General features: G+C 46.4%; 1 protein-coding gene across 1 annotated transcript; it reads right to left on the reverse strand.

Annotated features, from left to right (window-relative positions):
- Positions 1–492: 492 nt before the first annotated feature.
- EFCAB1 (EF-hand calcium binding domain 1) lies at positions 493–18542 on the reverse strand. The gene is made up of 6 exons (XM_040352362.1): positions 18404–18542; positions 13602–13757; positions 13308–13412; positions 5970–6121; positions 5040–5144; positions 493–868 (listed from the first exon to the last, which is right to left on the reverse strand). Exons 1-6 carry the CDS (start codon positions 18480–18482, stop codon positions 818–820), a joined length of 648 nt encoding a protein of 215 aa, XP_040208296.1. The 5' UTR covers positions 18483–18542; the 3' UTR covers positions 493–817.
- Between the last annotated feature and the right edge of the window lie 4342 nt (positions 18543–22884).

A 22884-nucleotide genomic window follows, 5' to 3' on the forward strand; every position in this document is an offset into this window, starting at 1 on the left:
TTTACCTTCAGTATCTTAGAGTTGCCTGCACTAAATACTTTCATAGGATGCACTAGGCCCCTTTCACATTGAGGCGTTATTCATGCGGTACAGCGCTAAAAATAGCGCTGTTATACCGCATGAATAAATCTTGCCCTGCAGGCTTCAATGTGAAAGTCCAAAGGCTTTCACACTGAAGCGGTGCGGTAGCAGGAACGCTCCAAAAGTCCTGGTAGCCGCATCTTTGGAGCGGTATAGGAGCGGGGTGTTTACCGCTCCTATACCGTGCCTTCCCATTGAAATCAATGGGAAACCGCGGTAATACCGCCCGAAATGCGCCTCTGCGTAAAGGTAAACTTTTACCTTTACAACCCCTTTAAGAAAGGCCAACAGGGTTAATTGTATTAACACTTTTTCGACCGCTAGCGGGGGTTAAAACCTCACCACTAGCGCCCGAATATCGTGGTAAATACGACGGTATAGCGGCGCTAAAAATAGTGCGGCTATACCGTCGCCGCACCTCCGCTGCCCAATGTGAAAGCAGTCATAAGGTGAAAAAACGTTTACCTTTACAACCCCTTTAAGAAAGGCCAACAGGGCAAGAGAGTCCTGATGACTCCCACTGCAGATGAGTAGCTCAGGCAGAGCTGTCACAGCAGGAACCCCTAAAAAATATAGGAATACAGCGTGTCCCACAATTAAAAAAAAAATCCACTTAGGGTGAACTGATCATTAACTTCCACGACGACTTCTAAAGACTCAGACAAAGTCCACTCCAGAGTTCTGTACATTGGTGGTATGGTGGAGATTTTTGGATGTATTTGCTGACGGTTAATATCTATGATTCACTTGGCTCTGCAAACGCTCGTCTCTCAAAAGCCAGGATACTCTGCAAGAGGGAAAAAAAATAAAACATTAAATAAAGCTCATCAAAATGTACATCACAGTATGCATTGGGCCATGCTGAGGTGGGACAGAAGTTCAGCTCTGAGCTTTAAAGAGGAAGTAAACTCTGGAGGGTTTTACTTCCTCTTTGTTTCCCTGCAAAGGTAAAGTATAATCGGCTACAATGCATCGCATTATGTGTTACTTACCTGAAACCGAAGCCTGCAATGTCACCGCTGTCCCCTGTTGCAGGAAGCGTCGCCCCCTTTTCCTTCCAGGGCCGCGAACTCCAGCTCTGTGACTGGCCGGAGTCAAGTGACGTCACTCCCGCGCATGCTCGCGGGAGCCGACAGTCGTGGCATGACCCCAGCTAGAAACGGCACACCGTCGAAGACATCGCCGTACGGGAATTGTAAAATCGTGGAAGTTTAGGAGATATTTCCAGCACCTACAGGGAAGCCTTACAGGAGAACGTGGTCTGTAAGGGTTTACAACCACTTTAAAGCTTCACCCAAAATGTTCTGTTTTATATTAGATCCTCAGTCAGGTTTGATTGCAATATCACGATGCTAATGTGTGGACGTGGGGGGTTCCTAGGCAAGCTGCTTAATAGAACTAAAATCGAATCAATAAAAAGGGATGGACCAGGGGAAGTAAGGGTGGGGAGGAATGAGCTAGCTGATGCTGGATGTTGTCCAGCCTGGGAGTGAGGTGGGATTTATCAGACTTGCTGATATTGCCCTAGTTAAGTAAAACCCCCCCTATTGTTTTTCGCCAAGGAAGCTGCCATCTTTGCCTCTGTTTAATCTACAACTGCCATGGTGCTGCGCATGTGATCCGTTATGACACCAGCCATTGGATGGTTTGACAGTTTGGTTGAGAGCACAACCAATGGGAGTGTTACATTTCCGTCACATGCCGTAAATGAAACTGTTTTATGGATGGGTTTACTTCCACTTTACGGTTTAACATAAAGCATGGTGAGAGTCTGCAGGCCCCCCCACCGTCACCCCCTCCTACAGAAGCCAAGGGTGTTTTACCCTATTGGTTCCTATCAAATTTGAAATCAGCATGGCTCCGCCCACCCATTTGCATCATTCAGTTACAGGAATCTGAATAAAAAATGGATCCCGTCTGCCAGTGCGGCAGTGGGACTCTCAGTTCCCAAAGAAGTACCAAAGCAATGACATCATTGAATTTAGGGTTGTCCCGATACCACTTTTTTAGGACCGAGTACAAGTACCGATACTTTTTTTCATGTAGTCGCCGATACCGAATACCGATACTTTTTTTAAATGTCATGTGACAGTTTTCAAACCACAATACAGACTAAGGATATTTTCTTTAGAATTATGAAGAACTCTAACTCAAGACATTATAAAAGAATAAAAATGAGTAAAAATGAATAAAAATGTTTTATTTGCTTGTCACGCAGTAGTAAAAAACTCAAAGAATTTTCATAGAACATGTTGATAAATACAAAAAAAGTATTCTATTTAGGTATCGGGAGCATTTGCGCGAGTACGAGTACTCCCGCAAATACTCGGTATCGGTCCCGATACCGATACTAGTATCGGTATCTGGACAACCCTAATTGAATTTGTAGTCCATTGACACTCCTGCAGCGCTGTAACTGGAGGTCTGTAGAGCCGTATGGACCGGCGTCTACAGGAGCCAGAGCATCGCACCCACCATACACTGACTGATTGCATGGCTTTCCAGGCACCTCTGCAAAACATTAATAAATAAACATTTATTTTTTTACTGAAATAGGTTCATTTACTATTTTTTATTTTTGCAAAGCTGAGATAGGAATAAAATTAAACAGGAAGATAAAATCTCCTAACAAAATCTTAACTTTGTAAACAGTATATAAATGTGAAGACAGCAGATATACATGTAAAACCTATGTAGGGAGATTTGGTTCATCTCTGTGTATCATCTGAGGCTGTTCACTTCACTGGGTGTATGGAGGGTTTACATCCACTTTAAGGAAAGACTGGCATGCTTACAAAAAAAGATGCTTACAAAATGATCCTACCCCTAAAGCTGGGTACATCCTCAACCCCCAACTCCGAGAGCTGAAGAAGAAAAAAAACCTGACAGATCGTTGTACCAACACAAGTGATGTTAGCACGGCGAAAACTACTCTGTGTCTTTGTGTTTTGATAGGGGGGACCCTCTTTACCTGAACACACTTCTCAGCGCTCACATGCAATTGGCTGACAGCGCTAATCTTATGCTGGCTTTCCAGCATGCCCATTCAACAGAACTCATAAGAACAAACAGCTGTACATATGGGTAGAAAGTCAGCCGGTTCCTGCCGAACCAACCTTTTTCAGCTGATTTTCAGTCCGTGTCTACCTAGCCTAACCACTTACCGCCCACCCACTGTAAAATGACGGAGGAGCAGTGCGGCTGTCGTCCTGGGATAATGTCGCCCCCAAAACGTCTGTTCTCACGCCGGGGAGTGCACATCGGGGCCATGCCGTGTTCCTAGCACGCGGCGCAACCCCGATCTCTGTAAAGAACCACAACCAGAAATGCTAGAGGAATGTTTTTCAAAGTGATTTCTCAGCAAGATAAAGCATGGAGACGGATGGATGGGGGACATTGCTTTAAATACCGTATTTATCGGCGTATACCACACACTTTTTTGCCCTGAAAATCAGGGCAAAATCGTGGGTGCGCGATATACGCAGATACCCGCTTTCGGCGCAGAGTTTGAACCACTGCGCCGGCATATACCGAGCGCAGTACACTCGGGTATAGTCGGGCAGGCTCGGCTCCTCTCGCGGTCACGTCCTGGACGTACAGGATGTGACCGCGAGAGGAGCCGAGCCTGCCCGACTATACCCGAGTGTACTGCGCTCAGTATATGCCGGCGCAGTGGTTCAAACTCAGCGTGGGAAGCAGGGAGGACCCGACGAGGAGGACACCACCGAAGCCGCAGACGGACGCCGAACCAGACGAGGCCGCCGATGGACGCCGCGCAAGACACCAAAATGTTTTTTTTTTTACAGGAATGCGGGTCTACTTTAGGGGTGCGCGCTATACGCCGGAGCGCGCAATACCCCGATAAATACGGTAATAAAAATGAATGAAATGGTGTTTTTGGCTTGTGGTGCTCAGATGTGGTGTATGTCTGCTTGAGGACCGAGCCTCTTTTTCAGATTTGTTGTTTACAAGTTAAAAACAATTTGTTTTGCTAGAAAAGTACTCAGAACCCCCAAACATTATACATTTTTATTCTAACACCCTAGAGAATAAAATGCCGGTCGTTTGCAATACTTTATGTCACACCGTATTTGCGCAGCGACCTTACAAGCGCACTGTTTTTGGAAAAAATACACTTTTTTTCATAAAAAAATAAGACAACAGTAAAGTTAGCCCAATTTTTTTTTTATATTGTGAAAGATAATGTTACGCAGAGTAAATTGATACCCAACATGTCACGCAAAATTGCGCCCGATACTGGAATGGCAACAAACTTTTACGTTTAAAAATCTCCATAGGTGACGTAAAAAAAATTCTACAGGTTGCATGTTTTGAGTTACAGAGGAGGGCTAGGGCTAGAATTCTTGCTCTCACTCCAACGATTGCGGCGATACCTCACATGTGTGGTTTGAACACCGTTTTTATATGCGGGCGCTGCTCACGTATGCGTTCACTTCTGCGCGCTTGTCGGGACGGGGAGCTTTAAACATTTATTTTTTCTTATTTATTTTACTTTATTATTTCACTGTTTTAGAAAAAAAATTGGGTCACTTTTATTCCTATTACAAGGAATGTAAACATCCCTTGTAATAGAAAAAAGCACGACGGTCCTCTTAAATATGAGATCTGGGGTCAAAAAGACCTCAGATCTCATATGTACACTAAAATGCAGTAAAAAAAAAAAAAATACTCAGCCACAGAAAGGACCCAATCGCCTCCGCTGCTACCGATGGCTATGGTAAGCGGCGGAGGGCCGCCGATAATGGTGATCTTGCGGCGAATTTGCCGCAGAGACCACCATTATTGTAAACCAGACTGCCAGCTGATGAGATGGATACCTGGGTTATGGTAGCTAGCTGCTGCCATAACAGAGATATCCCTGTGCCGACGTATATAGTCGTGCGGCGGTCCGTAAGTGGTTAAGCTATTCCTGTGAAAATACAGATCCTGGCTCTCACCTTGCTGTCAGGAAGACACATTCCAAAGGCTTCCAGAAGCAGGTTCTCCTCCAGGACAGATTTTTCAAAATCTGTGTAAGACAGTTTGCTATCGTGATCGTGATCCTGGAGGGGAGACAAAATACGGAGACGTGTCACATGTATGTTAAAGGAAACCTACGATGAAAGAAATCCTGGAGCTTCCAATACTGACATGGGTATTCCATGTGTCGGGGGGGGGGGGGGCGACCCATGTGTGCCCTTTGTCTCTTCCAAACAGGGCCGGTGCTACCACAAGGCAAACTAGGCCACCGCCTAGGGCGCCCTGCTGCCTAGAGTGCCCTCGGCCACTGGTGTTCCTACTCTCTTCTCTCTGCAGCAAGCAACTAAATCTCAGCATCAGCAGGCAGCCACCACTCTGTTCGCACATTGTGTCAGAGGCGCAGCAGTGGCGGAGGACTGTGTCTGTGTCCTGACTCCCGAATGAATGGAAACATGCAAACATTTGTTAATGGGCACTGGTAGGTTGCATTGATGGGCGCTGGTGAGGCTCATTTGATGGGTGCTGGTGAGGCTGCATTTGATGGGTGCTGGTGAGGCTGCATTTGATGGGCGCTGGTGAGGCTGCATTTGATGGGTGCTGGTAAGGCTACATTTGATGGGCACTGGTGAGGCTGCATTTGATGGGCGCCGGTGAGGCTGCATTTGATGGGCGCTGCATTAAAAATGTGGGGTTGACATGGGCAGGGAAAAGGGGGTGGAGAAAAATGAGGTTTCGCCTAGTGTGTCAAAAATCCTTGCACCAGCCCTGCTTCCAACCAGCCAACTCAGCAGCAGTGTACGGGTGAAGCGCGCGGCCTGAAAAATGTCTCCGCCATTCCAAAATGAACTAATAAACCCCACGCCCTGCACCACAGCACCGATCTACAGAACAAGTAGCTAACTGCTCACCATCTTCTTGAGGGTTATCTCCACCAGGTCCTTTATACCCTCATCTGGATCTTCCTCTGTAGGCTGCTTGAGAAGACTGTTCTTCAACATCTGGAACATCTCCTCCCTAGAGATGTACCCGTCACTGTTCAGATCATATACTTCAAAACAATCTTTGGGGAAAAAAAAGAAAAAAATGTGAACACATGCACTATAGCTACCCTGTTTCCCCAAAAATAAGACCTACCCTGAAAATAAGACCTAGCGTTATTTTCCAGGAGGGCTGCAATATAAGCCCTACCCCGAAAATAAGCCCTAGTTAAAAATGCTTGTAAAATCCTCTAATCCACTATATTACAGTATTATATAATGTACAATGTGTGTGTTTCTGTAATATAATTGCGGGAAAGAGAGCTCCGGCGGGTAACAGAAGTGCAGAGCGGCGCTATAACAAATGTATTTGGCACAATTATATTACAGAATCGCACACATTGTACATTATATAATACTGTAATAGAGTGGATTATAGGATTGTACAAGCATTTTAACTCAGTTCACACTGGGGATTCCTGACAGGCAGGGAGAGAGAGGGGGAGAGAAGACAGCACATTACATGGTAAGACCTACCCCAAAAATAAGCCCTACTGTGTCTTTTGTTGGTATAATTAATATAAGACCCAGGCTTATTTTCGGGGAAACACGGTATTAGTGAATTGAGCCTAATAAGGTTTATTCAAGTGACAGTGTAAAGTCATAACCAATTAGGCTGAAAGCTTTCTGATTTGGATATTTACTTAGTTTAGTTTTGGAGCCAGTGATGACATCACTAGGTCTCTGTACTTGTGAGCCAGGCCTTCCCTCCAACATCAGAGCATGACCTCACAAATGCGCTTCTGGAAGAATAATCAAACATTCCCATAGACACTCCTACACCTTGTGGACGGCCTTCCCAGATGAGTTGAAGCTGTTATAGCTGCAAAGGGTGGGCCAACTCAATATTGAACCCTACGGACTAAGACTAGGATGCCATTAAAGTTCATGTGCGTGTAAAGGCAGGTGTCCCAATACTTTTGACAATAAAGTGTGTCTATTACCAAGATGTGTCCTTTTCATACTTAAAGTGTAACTGTTTTGGTTTGGGTAGAAGAGGGAAGGATTGAAACCCCTATCAAGTTATGTTTTGTTGTCGTGCAAAAACGTGGAAAGTAGAGGGCGCTCAATTACAGGGTAAAGCTACCATATACCAACTGTAAGATTGGGGGATCATACTCCAATGGTAGATGCGTTTTTCAGTGAGACGCCAATCCGGAGCTGAGTTTTAAGGGCCTGGTATCCCACTTTTATTTAAAAGAAAAGTTCAAAGTTCACAAGAAACAAAAGCAGCCCTCGCAGGCATGGGTGTAGGAACCCTTACAAATCTGGGGGGGACAGCATTTTTACTCGCCAGGTATATTCGTATCTCAAGCCAATAGATCAAACTATTAAGGGCTCTTTCAGGCTGGGTTCACACTACGGTTTTCCCGTCCGTCAGCCGCATACGATTTCAGTATTGAAAACGTACGGGCCCGGACGGGAAAACGTATAGATAGAGAATGCATTGCAAATCGTATGCACTCAGATGCATCCGGGTGCGTACGATTTGCTGGCAAAACGTTTTTTAAACGTACGCAAAACCGTGTTCAACCACGGTTTTGCGGTCGTTTTTAAAACAGTATGGCAACCGCATACGTTTTCCTTTAACATTAATGTCAATGGAAAACGTACATATGTGCGGTTCCATACGTTCCCGTCCGTTTCAGCCGCATACGGTTTTTCATATAAATCGTATGCGGCTGACGGACGGGAAAACCGTAGTGTGAACCCAGCCTCACACGTCTGTTCAGTTTTTCAGATCAGTTTTTTTTTCATCAGTTGATCCGTTTTTCCATCAGTTTTTCGTCAGTTTTTCATCAGTTTTTGCATCAGTTTTTCCATCCATTTTTTTTTGTTTTTTTGTGGCTTTTTACATAGAAAAACGGATGTTAGCGGAACGGATGATAAACGGATCATCCGTTAACGTCCGTTTTTCGTCCGTTCCGTTTATTAGACGGAAGAAAAATAGGGTTTTCTTCCGTCCAAAAAAACGGAACTGAACGCAGACGGATGCTAACGGACGTTAGCGGATGCTCATCCGCTAACGGACGCTAGCCCATAGGGAAGCATTGCGGTCCGTTAACGGACGTCCAAAAAACGGACGAACGGAATGGACGCGTGAAAGAGCCCTTAAGCAATCCAGAGAGGGTAATGCGAAGAGCAATATGCAGCAATAAAAAAATAAACCATCATAGCATTAGTAAAACACATGGCATCAGTAAAAATCAACCGGTATAGCATTAGTAAAAATCAACCCACATGGCATTAGTAAAAATCAACCCACATGGCATCAGTAAAAATCAACCCACATGGCATCAGTAAAAATTAACCCACATGGCATCAGTAAAAATTAACCCACATGGCATCAGTAAAAACCAACCCACATGGCATCAGTAAAAATTAACCCACATGGCATTACTAAAAATCAACCCACATGGCATTAGTAAAAATTAACCCACATGGCATCAGTAAAAATTAACCCACATGGCATTAGCAAAAATCAACCCACATGGCATTACTAAAAATCAACCCACATGGCATAAGTAAAAACCAACCCACATGGCATCAGTAAAAATCAACCCACATGGCATCAGTAAAAATTAACCCACGTGGCATTACTAAAAATCAACCCACATGGCATCAGTAAAAATTAACCCACATGGCATTACTAAAAATCAACCCACATGGCATAAGTAAAAATGGTGGCACAGTGGCACAGTGGCGACAATTGATGGGCACAGTGGCTGCGTTTGATGGGCACAGTGGCTGTGTGTGATTGGCACAGTGGATGCGTTTGGGCACAGTGGCGACAATTGATGGGCACAGTGGCTGCTTTTGATGGGCACAGTGGCTGCATGTGATGGCACAGTGACTGCGTTTGGTGGCACAGTGAGGCTGCAATTAATGTTTTTTTTTTCTTTAGAGAAGGCAAGCTCAAAATAACAAACATTTTTTTAAACTGCTATTTTTTATTTAAAAAATTAACCCACATGGCATCAGTAAAAATGGTGGCACAGTGGCTGCATGTGATGGGCACAGTGGCGACAATTGATGGGCACAGTGGCTACGTTTGATGGGCACAGTGGCTGCATGTGATGGCACAGTGGCTGCGTGTGATGAGCACAGTGGCGACAATTGATGGGCACAGTGGCTACGTTTGATGGGCACAGTGGCTGCGTGTGATGAGCACAGTGGTGACAATTGATGGGCACAGTGGCTGCGTTTGATGGGCACAGTGGCGACAATTGATGGGCACAGTGGCGACAATTGATGGGCACAGTGGCTACGTTTGATGGGCACAGTGGCTGCGTGTGATGAGCACAGTGGCGACAATTGATGGGCACAGTGGCGACAATTGATGGGCACAGTGGCTGTGTGTGATGAGCACATTGGCGACAATTGATGGGCACAGTGGCTACGTTTGATGGGCACAGTGGCTGCATGTAATGGCACAGTGGCTGCGTGTGATGAGCACAGTGGCGACAATTGATGGGCACAGTGGCTACATTTGATGGGCACAGTGGCTGCATGTGATGGCACAGTGGCTGCGTGTGATGGGCACAGTGGCTACGTTTGATGGGCACAGTGGCTACGTTTGATGGGCACAGTGGCTGCGTGTGATGAGCACAGTGGCGACAATTGATGGGCACAGTGGCTACGTTTGATGGGCACAGTGGCTGCATGTGATGGCACAGTGGCTGCGTGTGATGAGCACAGTGGCGACAATTGACAGGCACAGTGGCTGCATGTGATGGCACAGTGGCTGCGTGTGATGGCACAGTGGCTGCGTGTGATGGCACAGTGGCTGCGTGTGATGAGCACAGTGGCGACAATTGATGGGCACAGTGGCTACGTTTGATGGGCACAGTGGCTGCATGTGATGGCACAGTGGCTGCGTGTGATGAGCACAGTGGCGACAATTGACAGGCACAGTGGCTGCATGTGATGGCACAGTGGCTGCGTGTGATGGCACAGTGGCTGCGTGTGATGAGCACAGTGGCGACAATTGATGGGCACAGTGGCTGCATGTGATGGCACAGTGGCTGCATGTGATGGCACAGTGACTGCGTTTGGTGGCACAGTGAGGCTGCAATTAATGTTTTTTTTTTTTCTTTAGTCAGAGAAGGCAAGCTCAAAATAACAAACATTTTTTTAAACTGCTATTTTTTATTTAAAAAATTATGGTCACCTCAGGCTAAGGTGACCATAATTTTTTAAATATAGCAGTTTAAAAAAATGTTTGTTATTTTGAGCTTGCCTTCTCTGACTTAAGAAAAAAAAAAAACATTGAGGTCCTCAGCTCAGTCCAACACCCCCCCCTCTCCCCAATACTTTCTTACTTTTAATGAAGGTTCTGTCTTCTTGCAGACAGTTTTTACTGTAATCAGAATTAGTACGGCAGGCCAGGCCCAGGCGCAGCAGCAGGCTCCTCGTGACCGTGAGTCACAGCTTGTACTCTGACTGGCGCCGACAGTCACTCTCGCTCCCTCCTCCCTCCTCCCTCTCTCACCTCCGGCCGCCGGCGTGACGTCACGCGGCGCACGGCGGTGGAAATGGAATGAACCAAATCATCCTCCATGGGGGGGGGGCGAGGAGATGCACCGGAGGAAAGGGAGCCAGCCAGGAGCGCACGCGGCAGCCAGTGAGTCGGCGCCAGCGGGCACACAGTATAGTGAGCGCAGTCACATCTGGGGGGGATTTTACCATACATGTCCCCCCCGCATTATTTCCTGGGGGGGATGCGTCCCCCCCGTCCCCCCCGGTTCCTACGCCCGTGCTCGCAGGGGGTTTCATCATTTCTGTATCTTGCAAAGAAAATCAACAGTCGCACACAGCGACTTATCTGCACACAGCATTTGATTCGCACACAGCTTCTAGCTGCAACCTATGCAGCCGCTCTCTTCTCTCAGAGAGATGGGAGCTCTCCTGGCTCCTAGGAACAGACCTCCTGTCTGTGGGGTGGGGCCCTGAATGCTGTTTAGATCAGCCTTAACCACTTCCTTACTGGGCATGTATACCCCCTTCCTGACCAGGTGAAATTTCAGCTTGTGGCACTGCGTCGCTTTAACTGACAATTGCGCGGTCGTGCGACGTGGCTCCCAAACAAAATTGACGTCCTTTTTCCCCCACAAATAGAGCTTTCTTTTGGTGGTATTTGATCACCTCTGCGGTTTTTATTTTTTGCGCTATAAACAAAAATAGAGCGACAATTTTGAAAAAAAAAACAATATTTTTTACTTGTTGCTGTAATAAATAGCCCAATTTTGAAAAAAAAAAAAAAAAAATTCTCAGTCTAGGCGATACGTATTCTACATATTTTTGGTAAAAAAAAAAAAAAAATCGCAATAAGCGTCTGGTTTGCGCAAAAGTTATTGCGCTTACAAAATAGGGGACAGAATTATTATTATTTTTTAATATTTTTTTTTTTTACTACTAATGGCGGCGATCAGCGGTTTTTTCGTGACTGCGACATTATGGTGGACACATCGGACACTTTTGACACATTTTTGGCGCCATTCACATTTATACAGCGATCAGTGCTATAAATATGCACTAATTACTGTATAAATGTGACTGGCATTTAAGGGGTTAACACTAGGGGGGTGAGGAAGGGGTTAAATTTGTACCCTAAATTGTGTTCTAACTGTGTGTGGAGGGGGGTGACTGGGGGAGGTGACCGATCTATGTCCATATGTACAAGGGACACAGATCGGTCTCCTCTCTCCCCTGACAGGACATGGATCTCTGTGTTTACACACAGAGATCCACGTCTTGTCCCTGTAGCCGCCGATCCGGAGTGCCTGGCGGACATCGTGGCCGCCAGGCACGCGCATCGGCATCTCAGCGATGCGGCGGGCACACGCGTGCCGCCGACAGCAGCGCTCGCGCGCCCCCCAGTGGCCTGGCGGAGCGCAGGCCGTAAAAACACGGCCTGTTAGAGAAGTAGAACCACCCTGCGGCCGTACAAAGTCGTACGGCCGTCGGGTAGTGGTTAAAAAGCCCAAACCAAAGCTGACCAATTAACTTGTGTTTGTCTCTCCCAAAATATGGCGAAAACCCGCCATCATTCAGGCAAGACAGACCCAAACCACCACACAACCTATAATTGTGATGGTGTCCAAATTAATAAATAATTAATAAACCACTCTAAACATATCTATATACCATGCACAATCATGCCAGTGATGCACTATACAACTTAGTGCTAGTGATACAAAAAGTGTCTGGTATTATACAAGTCCCAATATTATATAGATGACAGATCTTCTTCAATATCTTGTGAAAAAATCTTGCTTAAGGTGATGTTTGTGCTCCTTCACCATGCATCTAAACATCTTCACCCGAAGTGCTCAAATATTATATTGCGCTTACCACAAATATTTGACCTCTTTAATGGAAAAGACAGTCAAATATATCGTAGACGGGATTGTGCCGTCTCACATGCTGGATTGACTGGATCTATTTAAAATGCCTCACTCCCGGAGATCAGGTAAGGAAAAAAACGAAAAATGCCCATAGCATAATATTGTTTTTATTAAAAAAATATATAAAAAAGACAAGCCAAGTGGCCTCTTACGTTAAAATGTGCCTCCCGGCACTGGGGCTCCAGATATGACAAGTGTTTGTCCTGGGGAATTTCAGAATTTTCGAATTTTCAAACTTACGAAATTTCGAATTTCAGAATTTTCGGAAATTGGAATTTCGGAATATTAAAATTTCGGAAATTCGAAATTAGGAAATTAAAAATTTCGAGAAATCTAAAATTCAAAAATCTGAGATTAGAAAATCAAAAATTCAGAAATTTCCAAAATTCGGAAATTCGGAATATTAAAATTTTGGAAATTCAAAATTAGGAAATTCTTAATTTCGAAAATTCGAAATTCAAAAATCTGAGATTAGAAAATCAAAAATTCAGAAATTTCCAAAATTCTGAATTTCGAAATTTTGAAAATTGGAAATTCTGAATATTAAAATTTCGGAAATTCGAAATTAGGAAATTAAAAAATCTGAGATTAGAAAATCAAAAATTCAGAAATTTCCACAATTCGGAAATTCTGAAAATTTGGATTTTTAAATTTACGAATTTACGAAAAATGCAAAAAAACAAATGTAACGAAAATGAACAGATTTTTCGGCAGTGCACATGTCTAATAATTAGTAACTATTCCGGCGTTCAGCTTTAGGAAATCAAAGAATTCCCGGTGGGGATCGTGTTGTGCTGCTTACATTTTATTTTTTCATCCAATGTCCCGCGCAGAAACACAGATAATCCTTCGATCCATTCTGTCACACTGATGTAACTGTCGTTGTCTTTATCGAATGCACGGAACACTGGGAACAAGAGGAAAAAAAAAACTTTTCACCATACAAGTGGAAATAGAGACGTATCAATGCAGACCAAGGAGCGCAATGACATACACAGCACAACCTACAGCAACCAGATTTCCGTTTTCTGTCCTCGCTGAAAGGTGACTGCTGATTGGTTGCTTTGTGTTACAGCACAGTATGGTTAGAACTCACCCCGGTCCATAATCATGTCATCCGTAATGGTGAATGTGTTGTGTAGGATATTCCTAAAGGTGCTCCGGTCTATTCCTCCTCTGGTGTTCGGATAGATCGGCCGGCCCACTATTGTGTTGTGAAGTCGAATGAGACATTCCACTTCATTCCTGGTGACTGTGAGAGACGGAGAAATTACAATTTTCTGAAGTTTATATTTATTGTTATATAAATGACGATGATGACAACACACGCCTTTTACATTCATGGCTTCACTAGGACAGACACTCAACGTAACCTGGTGATTTAACCACTTGACCCCTGGAAAGTTTACCCCCCTTCATGAACGGGCCCTTTTTTGCGATACGGCAATGAGTCGCTTTAACTGATAATTGTGCGACACTGTACACAAATGTATTTTTTTCCCTCACAAATAGAGCTTTCTTTTGTTGGTATTTGACCACCTCTGTGGTGTTTTTATTTTTTGCACCATAAACAAAAAAAATTAAAAAATTAAAACAATGGGCCAGATCCACATAGAAATGGATCGGCGCAGCGTATCAGAGATACGCTACGCCGCCGTATCTTACCTGACTTTAAGTCGAATGCAGGAAGATTTCGCGACGTAAGTTACGGCGGCGTAGTGTATTTCTGGCGGCGGAATTTAAATCGGCGATTAGGGGGGCGTGATTCATTTAAATGAAGCGCGTCCCCGCGCCGATTGAACTGCGCATGCTCCGTTTCGAAATTTCCCGCCGTGCTTTGCGCGAAATGACGTAATTTTTTTAACTTAGACGTGACTTACGTCCATCCCTATTCACGGACGACTTACGCAAAAAATAAAAAAAAAAAAAATTTCGACGCGGGAACGACGGCCATACTTAACATGGCAAGTCTATCTATACGCCGCAAAATAGCAGCTTTAACTATACGCCGGAAAAAGCCGACTAGCGACGACGTAAGAGAATGCGACGGCCGCGCGTACGTTCGTGGATCGTCGGAAAAAAATAATTTGCGGAAAACTACGCAAACTCCACCCAGCGGACGCCAAAGTATTGCATCTACGATCCGAAGGCGTACGAAGCTGTACGCCTGTCGGATCGAACCCAGATGCCGTCGTATCTTGGTTTGAGGATTCAAACTAAAGATACGACGCGGGTAATTTGAAAGTACACCGGCGTATCAGTAGATACGCCGGCGTACTCTCTCTCTGGATCTGGCCCAATATTTTTTACTTTCTGCCATAAAACATATCCAATAAAAAAAATGTAAAAAATAAAATTTCTTCTTCAATTTAGGCCAATATGTATTCTGCTACATATTTTTGGTAAACAAAATCACAAAAAGCGTATATTTACTAGTAATGTCAGTGATTAGCGACTTATAGTGGGACTGCGATATTGCGGTGAACATTCAGACACTAACTGACACCTTTTTGGGGACCAGTGACAATAATAGTGATCAGTGCTAAAAAAAATGCACTGTCACTGTACTAGTGACACTGGCTGGGAAGGGGTTAACATCAGGGGCAATCAAAGGGTTAACTGTGTGCCTAGCCAGTGTTCTTGCGTACTGTGGGAGGTGCTTTTACTAGGGAAAGAGATGGAATTTATTCATTGCTTTGCAGGGACACAAATTTCATCCATTCCCTCCTGTCAGAAGGGCGATCTGCCTGGTTTACATAGTCCTGTCTCTCTGCCTAATGATCGGCGGGTGCCGGCAGACATCGGGTACCGTGCACCCACCGATTGGTTTCCGCTCTGTGAAATCCCTCCTAGGTAAAGGTAATCCACTCTGATGTGAAGGGAAATCAAGGTAAAGGGAAACCCCTCCAAGGTGGGGGAGGAATCCCTCCAAGGTAAAGGGAAATCCCCCCAAAGTAAAGGGAAACCCCTCCAAGGTAAAGTGAAACCCCTCTAAAGTGGGGGGGGGAATCCCTCCAAGGTAAAGGGAAACCACTTCAAGGTGAGGTGAAATCCCTTCAATGTGAAGGGAAACTTCTTGAAAGTGGGGGGGGAATCTTTTCAAGGTAAAGGGAAACCCCTCCAAGGTGAGGTGAAATCCCTTCAATGTAAGGTGAGGGGAAGACCTTCAAGGTGGGGGGAAATCCCTCCAAGATAATATGGGAACCCCGCCAACGTGAGAGTAAGCCCTTAAATGTGAGGGGAAATCAAGAAGGGGGATCCCTCTAGGGTAAAGGGAAATATACGTGCAAGGTAAAAGGGAAATTCCCTCCAAGGTGAAGGAAAATCCTCCAATGTGAAGGGAAATACATTTAAGGTGGGGGTAATTCCCTCTAATGTGAAGGGAAAATCCCTCTAAGGTAAAGGGAACCCCCCCCCCCCCAAGGTGTGGGAAAATCCCTCCAAAGTGAAGGTGGGGAAAATCCATCCAAGGTAAACGAAAACCACTCCAAAGGTAAGGGGAATTCCCTCCAATATAAAGGAAAACCCCCCTAAGGTGGGGGAAAATCCCTTCAATATGAAGGAAAATCAAGGTGGGGGAAATCCCTCCAATGTGAAGGGAAACTTCTTGAAAGTGGGGGGGGGGGATCCTTTCAAGGTAAAAGGGAAACCCCTCCAAGGTGGGGAGGAACCCCTCCAAGGTGAAGGGAAATCCCCCCAAGGTAAAGGGAACCCCCTCCAAGGTGGGGGGAAATCCCTCCAAGGTAAAGGGAAACCCCTCCAAGGTGAGGTGAAATCCCTTCAATGTGAAGGGAAATTTCTTGAAAGTGGGGGGGAAATCCTTTCAAGGTAAAGGAAAACCCCTCCGGGGGGGATACCTCCAAGGTAAAAGGGAAACCCCCTAAGGTGAGGGGGAAGACCTTCTAGGTGGGGGGAAATCCTTCCAAGATAATAGGGGAACCCCCCCAAGGTGAGAGAAAGCCCTCAAATGTGAGGGAAAATCAAGAGAGGGGGGATCCCTCTAAGGTAAATGGAAAAGTATGTGCAAGGTAAAAAGGGAAATTTCCTCCAAGGTGAAGGAAAATCCTCCAATGTGAAGGGAAATACCTTCAAGGTGGGGGGAATTCCCTCTAATTTGAAGGAAAACCCCCCAAGGTGAGGGAAGAATCCCTCCAAAGTCAAGGTAAATCAAGGTGGGAGAAATCCATCCAAGGTAAATGGAAACCACTCCAAGGTAAGGGGAATTCCCTCCAATGTAAAGGAAAACCACCCTAAGGTGGGGGAAAATCCCTTTAATGTGAAAGAAAAAATCAAGGTGGGGGAAATCCCTCCAATGTGAAGGGAAACTTCTTGAAAGGGGGGGGGAATCCTTTCAAGGTAAAGGGAAACCCCTCCAAGGTGGGCGGGGGGAATCCCTCCAAGGTGAAGAGAAATCCCCCCCAAGGTAAAGGGAAACCCCTCCAAAGTGGGGGGGGGAATCCCTCCAAGGTGAAGAGAAATCCCCCCCAAGGTAAAGGCAAACCCCTCCAAAGTGGGGGGGGAATCCCTCCAAGGTAAAGAGAAATCCCCCCCAAGGTAAAGGGAAACCCCTCCAAGGTGGGCGGGGGGAATCCCTCCAAGGTGAAGAGAAATCCCCCCCAAGGTAAAGGGAAACCCCTCCAAAGTGGGGGGGGGAATCCCTCCAAGGTGAAGAGAAATCCCCCCAAGGTAAAGGGAAACCCCTCCAAGGTGGGGGGGGGGAATCCCTCCAAGGTGAAGAGAAATCCCCCCCAAGGTAAAAGGAAACCCCTCCAAGGTGGGCGGGGGGAATCCCTCCAAGGTGAAGAGAAATCCCCCCCAAAGTAAAGGGAAACCCCTCCAAGGTGGGCAGGGGGGGGGGAATCCCTCCAAGGTAAAGGGAAACCCCTCCAAGGTGGGCGGGGGGAATCCCTCCAAGGTGAAGAGAAATCCCCCCCAAGGTAAAGGGAAACCCCTCCAAGGTGGGGGGGGAATCCCTCCAAGGTGAAGAGAAATCCCCCCCAAGGTAAAGGGAAACCCCTCCAAGGTGGGCGGGGGGAATCCATCCAAGGTGAAGAGAAATCCCCCCCAAGGTAAAGGGAAACCCCTCCAAAGGGGGGGGGGGAATCCCTCCAAGGTGAAGAGAAATCCCCCCAAGGTAAAGGGAAACCCCTCCAAGGGGGGGGGGGGGGAATCCCTCCAAGGTGAAGAGAAATCCCCCCCAAGGTAAAAGGAAACCCCTCCAAGGTGGGCGGGGGGAATCCCTCCAAGGTTAAGAGAAATCCCCCTCAAAGTAAAGGGAAACCCCTCCAAGGTGGGCAGGGGGGGGGGAATCCCTCCAAGGTAAAGGGAAACCCCTCCAAGGTGGGCGGGGGGAATCCCTCCAAGGTGAAGGGAAGTCCCCCCAAGGTAAAGGGAAATCCCCCTAAGGTGAGGGAAAAATATGTGTAAGGTAAAAGAAAATATCTGCAATGTGAAGGGAAATCAAGGTGAGGGAAACCCCCCCCCCCCCCCCCACAATACAATAACATTATGTATCAGCTGGAGAAAAACAAACGTAACAATAATAATAATAATTAAATAGTAACAAATATTCCTCTAAACATAAATAAACTTGATGAAATTACTAATAGCAGCTTTATAATAACAACAAAGGTATTATCACCCCAACTGGGGGGCTTAATAATAAAACTATTACTACTAATACGAATAATATAATATAGCCCCCATAATAATAGAACTTATAATCATAACAATAATCCAGGCCCAAATAATTAACAGAACTACTACCCCCAATAATAGGACTACTACAAATATACTACCCCCAATAACAGAACTACTACTAATAATATAGCCCCCCTCACAATAATAACCACTAATAAGGAGCTGTGTGATAATAATAATAATAATTGGGGGTATTACAGTGTCGGGCGGAGCGGCTGAGGCTCTCGGCCAGTTTCTGTAGGTTCTTGCGGGTCATGGCGGTGGCGGGATGGGACATGGCGCTCCTGCTCGTCTCCGCTGTGAGAATGAAGTCGGAACTAATGGACGGGACAACAAGCCGTCACCATGGCGATAAGCGCACCAATCGGCTACCAGTCGGCCGTAACGTCACTTGTATCCGGCAGAAAGGAGAGATGTGGGCGGTGCTGGACTCATTCATTAGAGCGCTGGGGGAGGGGGGCGTGTTCTAACAAAATGCTCCTCTGGTTTACTGTGCTTGCCGTGCACAGAGCGATACCATGTGTATCCATAGCGCCCAACTGTCCCTGATTTGGAGCAATGTCCCTCATACCTCCTCGTTTGTCCCTCATTTCGGTCTGATGTCTAAATTGCTGCATTTGTAATTTAGAAAAGCCAATATAAAAGGATTGGAATGGTAAAAAAAAAAAAAAAGCACTTGAGGGAGAATTGTTTTTATGTACAATTCTCCTTTAAGGGGCGTGGAATGGGGGGAGGGTGTCCTATGCCTGTATACTTATGCTGATAGGTGTCCCTCATTCCCATCTCAAAAAGTTGGGAGGTATGGATATCTATAGCAGGGGTGGGCAATTATTTTTTCGATGGGGCCACATGAGAAACTAAAAATATTTTGGAGGGCCGGGCCAAAAGGCTAAACTCAATACTGCATAAAATCAATTGTATTTCTTTATAAAAAGCAGTAAATATCATTGTTGGACAACTGGTACGAGTACTTGTTATAGTTAAACAATGAAAAAGTGAGGTTGCCTTACAAGAAAAAAATTTAATTTATTAAACAAAATTTCCCAAAACAATGAACATTTTTCACTATTTGTGACTCATATTAGTGAAAATTTCCAGAGAGGATCAGAGACTGCGGACATGATACCAGAGAGGATCAGAGACTGCAGACATTGTCCCCATAAAGTCCTGCCAAACGACAATGTATGCCGTGTCATAAATTATGGTTTATGTATGTCTTATTGTCTTAGTGATTGATTCACATCACAACTTCATTGATAGCTTTTTTTTTGTATGATTTTTAGTTTTGCTCATTACTGCCACACACGTGCAATGCATGGCTGCATGTGTGTGGCAGTGATGAGCAAAAGCAAAAATCATACAAAAAATAAGGGTATCAATTTCAAATCAATGAAGTTGTGATGTTAATCAATCACTAAGACATTCATAAACCAGTGTGCCATCAATTGCTGCCAGTGTGCCATCAATTGCTGCCAGTGTGCCATCAATTGCTGTCAGTGTGCCACCAGTGTGCCATCAATTGCTGCCAGTGTGCCATCAATTGCTGCCAGTGTGCCACCAGTGTGCCATCAATTGCTGCCAGTGTGCCATCAATTGCTGCCATTGTGCCATCAATTGCTGCCAGTGTGCCATCAATTGCTGCCAGTGTGCCACCAGTGTGCCATCAATTGCTGCCAGTGTGCCATCAATTGCTGCCAGTGTGCCATCAATTGCTGCCAGTGTGCCACCAGTGTGCCATCAATTGCTGCCAGTGTGCCATCAATTGCTGCCAGTGTGCCATCAATTGCTGTCAGTGTGCCACCAGTGTGCCATCAATTGCTGTCAGTGTGCCACCAGTGTGCCATCAATTGCTGCCAGCATCCGCACAAGCAAGTACCTGATGATGATGATGATGATGATGATGATGAAATCTCTGTCCTGTCAGTGTTTTGCTGCCTGCGGTCCTCGGCCGTCTCGGGTCTCCTACAGCAGCCTGTGCAGTGTGCACAGTGTGAGGTGAGGAGTCGGGACCGGGTCATTACTTGGCGGGAATTGGGGGACTTTTTTGAATTCGGGGACACTCACTCCACGTGGTGACAGGCGGCTGGGAATGCCGTCAGCGGGGGGCGGGAAAGGAAGCGTGGCCAGCTCCAATGGCTTCTTCGGCTGAATCAGCGGGGGGCGGGAAAGGAGGCGCGGCTAACACCCACGGGTTTCTTCGGCTGCACCAGCGGGGGGGCGGGAAAGAGGTGCGGCTAACACCCGCAATTCTTTCGGCTGCAAATTCAGACTTCAAATTCAGATTTCTAGCGATCTGCCCGGGGGCCGAATTAAAAGGTCCGCCGGGCCGTAGTTTGCCCACCTCTGATCTATAGGGAGGGGGGGGGGCACAGAGCAGTACCATGTATATCTATGGGGGGGGGGCACAGAGCAGTACCATGTATATCTATGGGGGGGGGGCACAGAGCAGTACCATGTATATCTATGGGGGGGGGGCACAGAGCAGTACAATGTGTATCTATAAGGGGGGGGGCACAGAGCAGTACCATGTATATCTATGGGGGGGGGCACAGAGCAGTATCATGTATATCTATGGGGGGGGGCCCACAGAGCAGTACCATGTATATCTATGGGGGGGGGGGCACAGAGCAGTACCATGTATATCTATGGGGGGGGGGGCACAGAGCAGTACCATGTATATCTATGGGGGGGGGGCCCACAGAGCAGTACCATGTATATCTATGGGGGGGGGCACAGAGCAGTACCATGTATATCTATGGGGGGCCCCACAGAGCAGTACCATGTATATCTATGGGGGGGGGGGGGCACAGAGCAGTACCATGTATATCTATGGGGGGGGGGCCCACAGAGCAGTACCATGTATATCTATGGGGGGGGCACAGAGCAGTACCATGTGTATCTATGGGGGGGGGGCACAGAGCAGTACCATGTATATCTATTAGGGGGGGGGGGCACAGAGCAGTATCATGTATATCTATGGGGGGGGGGGGCCACAGAGCAGTACCATGTATATCTATGGGGGGGGGGCCCACAGAGCAGTACCATGTATATCTATGGGGGGGGGCACAGAGCAGTATCATGTATATCTATGGGGGGGGGCACAGAGCAGTACCATGTATATCTATGGGGGGGGCACAGAGCAGTACCATGTATATCTATGGGGGGGGCACAGAGCAGTACCATGTATATCTATGGGGGGGGGCACAGAGCAGTACCATGTATATCTATGGGGGGGCACAGAGCAGTACCATGTATATCTATGGGGGGGGGGCCACAGAGCAGTACCATGTATATCTATGGGGGGGCCCACAGAGCAGTACCATGTATATCTATGGGGGGGGGGCACAGAGCAGTACCATGTATATCTATGGGGGGGGGCACAGAGCAGTACCATATATATCTATGGGGGGGGCACAGAGCAGTACCATGTATATCTATGGGGGGGGGGGGCACAGAGCAGTACCATGTATATCTATGGGGGGGGGCAGGCACAGAGCACAGGCCACTTTCTTCATCCGCTGTGTCCAGAGACAGAGAAGGATCAGAGCCAGAGCTGTCCTACCATTATACCATTCACTGTGTGATAGACTACCGACCCCCGCATTGCATACTACCGCCCCCCGCACTCCGCATTGTCTGGCACACCCCCCCCCCCATTCTAAAACCTCACCAGCCGCCACTGCTGGACGGTCTGAGGAGGCCTGTAATGTACACTCACAGCACAGTGCTCTGGATGGTAGAGTCGGGGACTCTCATAGGGAGACCTGTAATGAAGGGTTTGACAAATTTTCTTGGAATGTAGGAGCCAGAAAACACGATCCTCCCACCAAGCTCACGCACAGAAGCGAATACATTCTTGAGTAGCGTCCGCATATGTAAACGGTATTCAAACCACACATGTGAGGTATCGCCGCAATCGTTGGAGCGAGAGCAATAATTCTAGTCCTAGACCTCCTCTGTAACTCAAAAGATGCAACCTGTAGAATTTCTTAAACGTCGCCTATGGAGATTTTTAGGGGTAAAAGTTTGACTCCATTCCACGAGTGGGCGCAATTTTGAAGCGCGACATGTTGGGTATCATTTTACTTGGCGTAACATTATCTTTCACAATATAAAAAAAAAAAATTGGGCTAACTTTACTGTTGTCTTATTTTTTATTCCCAAAAAAATGCGCTTGTAAGACCGCTGCGCAAATAAGGTGTGACAAAAAGTATTGCAATGACCGCCATTTTATTCTCTCGGGTGTTAGAAAAAAAAATAATAATAATGTTTGGGGGTTCTAAGTAATTTTCTAGCAAAAAAAAAGTTTTTAGCGAAAAACAGGCTCGGGGCTTAAAGCGGGGGTTCACCCTATAAAAAAAATATATATATAGATTTGTTTTTTCCTCTAGCATAAAATTCGGCATAGTAGCGCGAGCTACAGTATGCCTGTCTTTATTTTTTTAGCCCGGTACTCACTGTGCAATCGTATATTGAAGATTCCGACTCCCCACGGGGAATGGGCGTTCCTATCCAGAGGGAAGGTGATTGGCGGCCGGCTCTGGCACGTCACGCTTCTCCGGAAATAGCCGAAATAGGACTTGGCTCTTCACGGCGTCTGTGCGCAGGTGCCGTATAGCGCCGTGAAGAGCCGAGACCTACTCCGGCTGTCTTCGGGGAGCGTGACGTGCCAGAGCCGG

Source organism: Rana temporaria, chromosome 5, assembly GCF_905171775.1.
Source record: "Rana temporaria chromosome 5, aRanTem1.1, whole genome shotgun sequence".
NCBI classification, from domain to species: Eukaryota; Metazoa; Chordata; class Amphibia; order Anura; family Ranidae; genus Rana; species Rana temporaria.

Bases quoted from the DNA above. Each gene is read 5' to 3' on its own strand.
- EFCAB1 (XM_040352362.1), bottom strand. From the start codon at position 18,482: ATGTCCCATCCCGCCACCGCCATGACCCGCAAGAACCTACAGAAACTG. The intron at 6,122-13,307 runs GTAAGCAGCACA...TTTTCCCCAAAG, and splicing joins ATTGGATGAAAAAATAAAAT to ATTGTTTTGAAGTATATGAT. The intron at 5,145-5,969 runs GTGAGCAGTTAG...TCTCCCCTCCAG, and splicing joins AGATAACCCTCAAGAAGATG to GATCACGATCACGATAGCAA.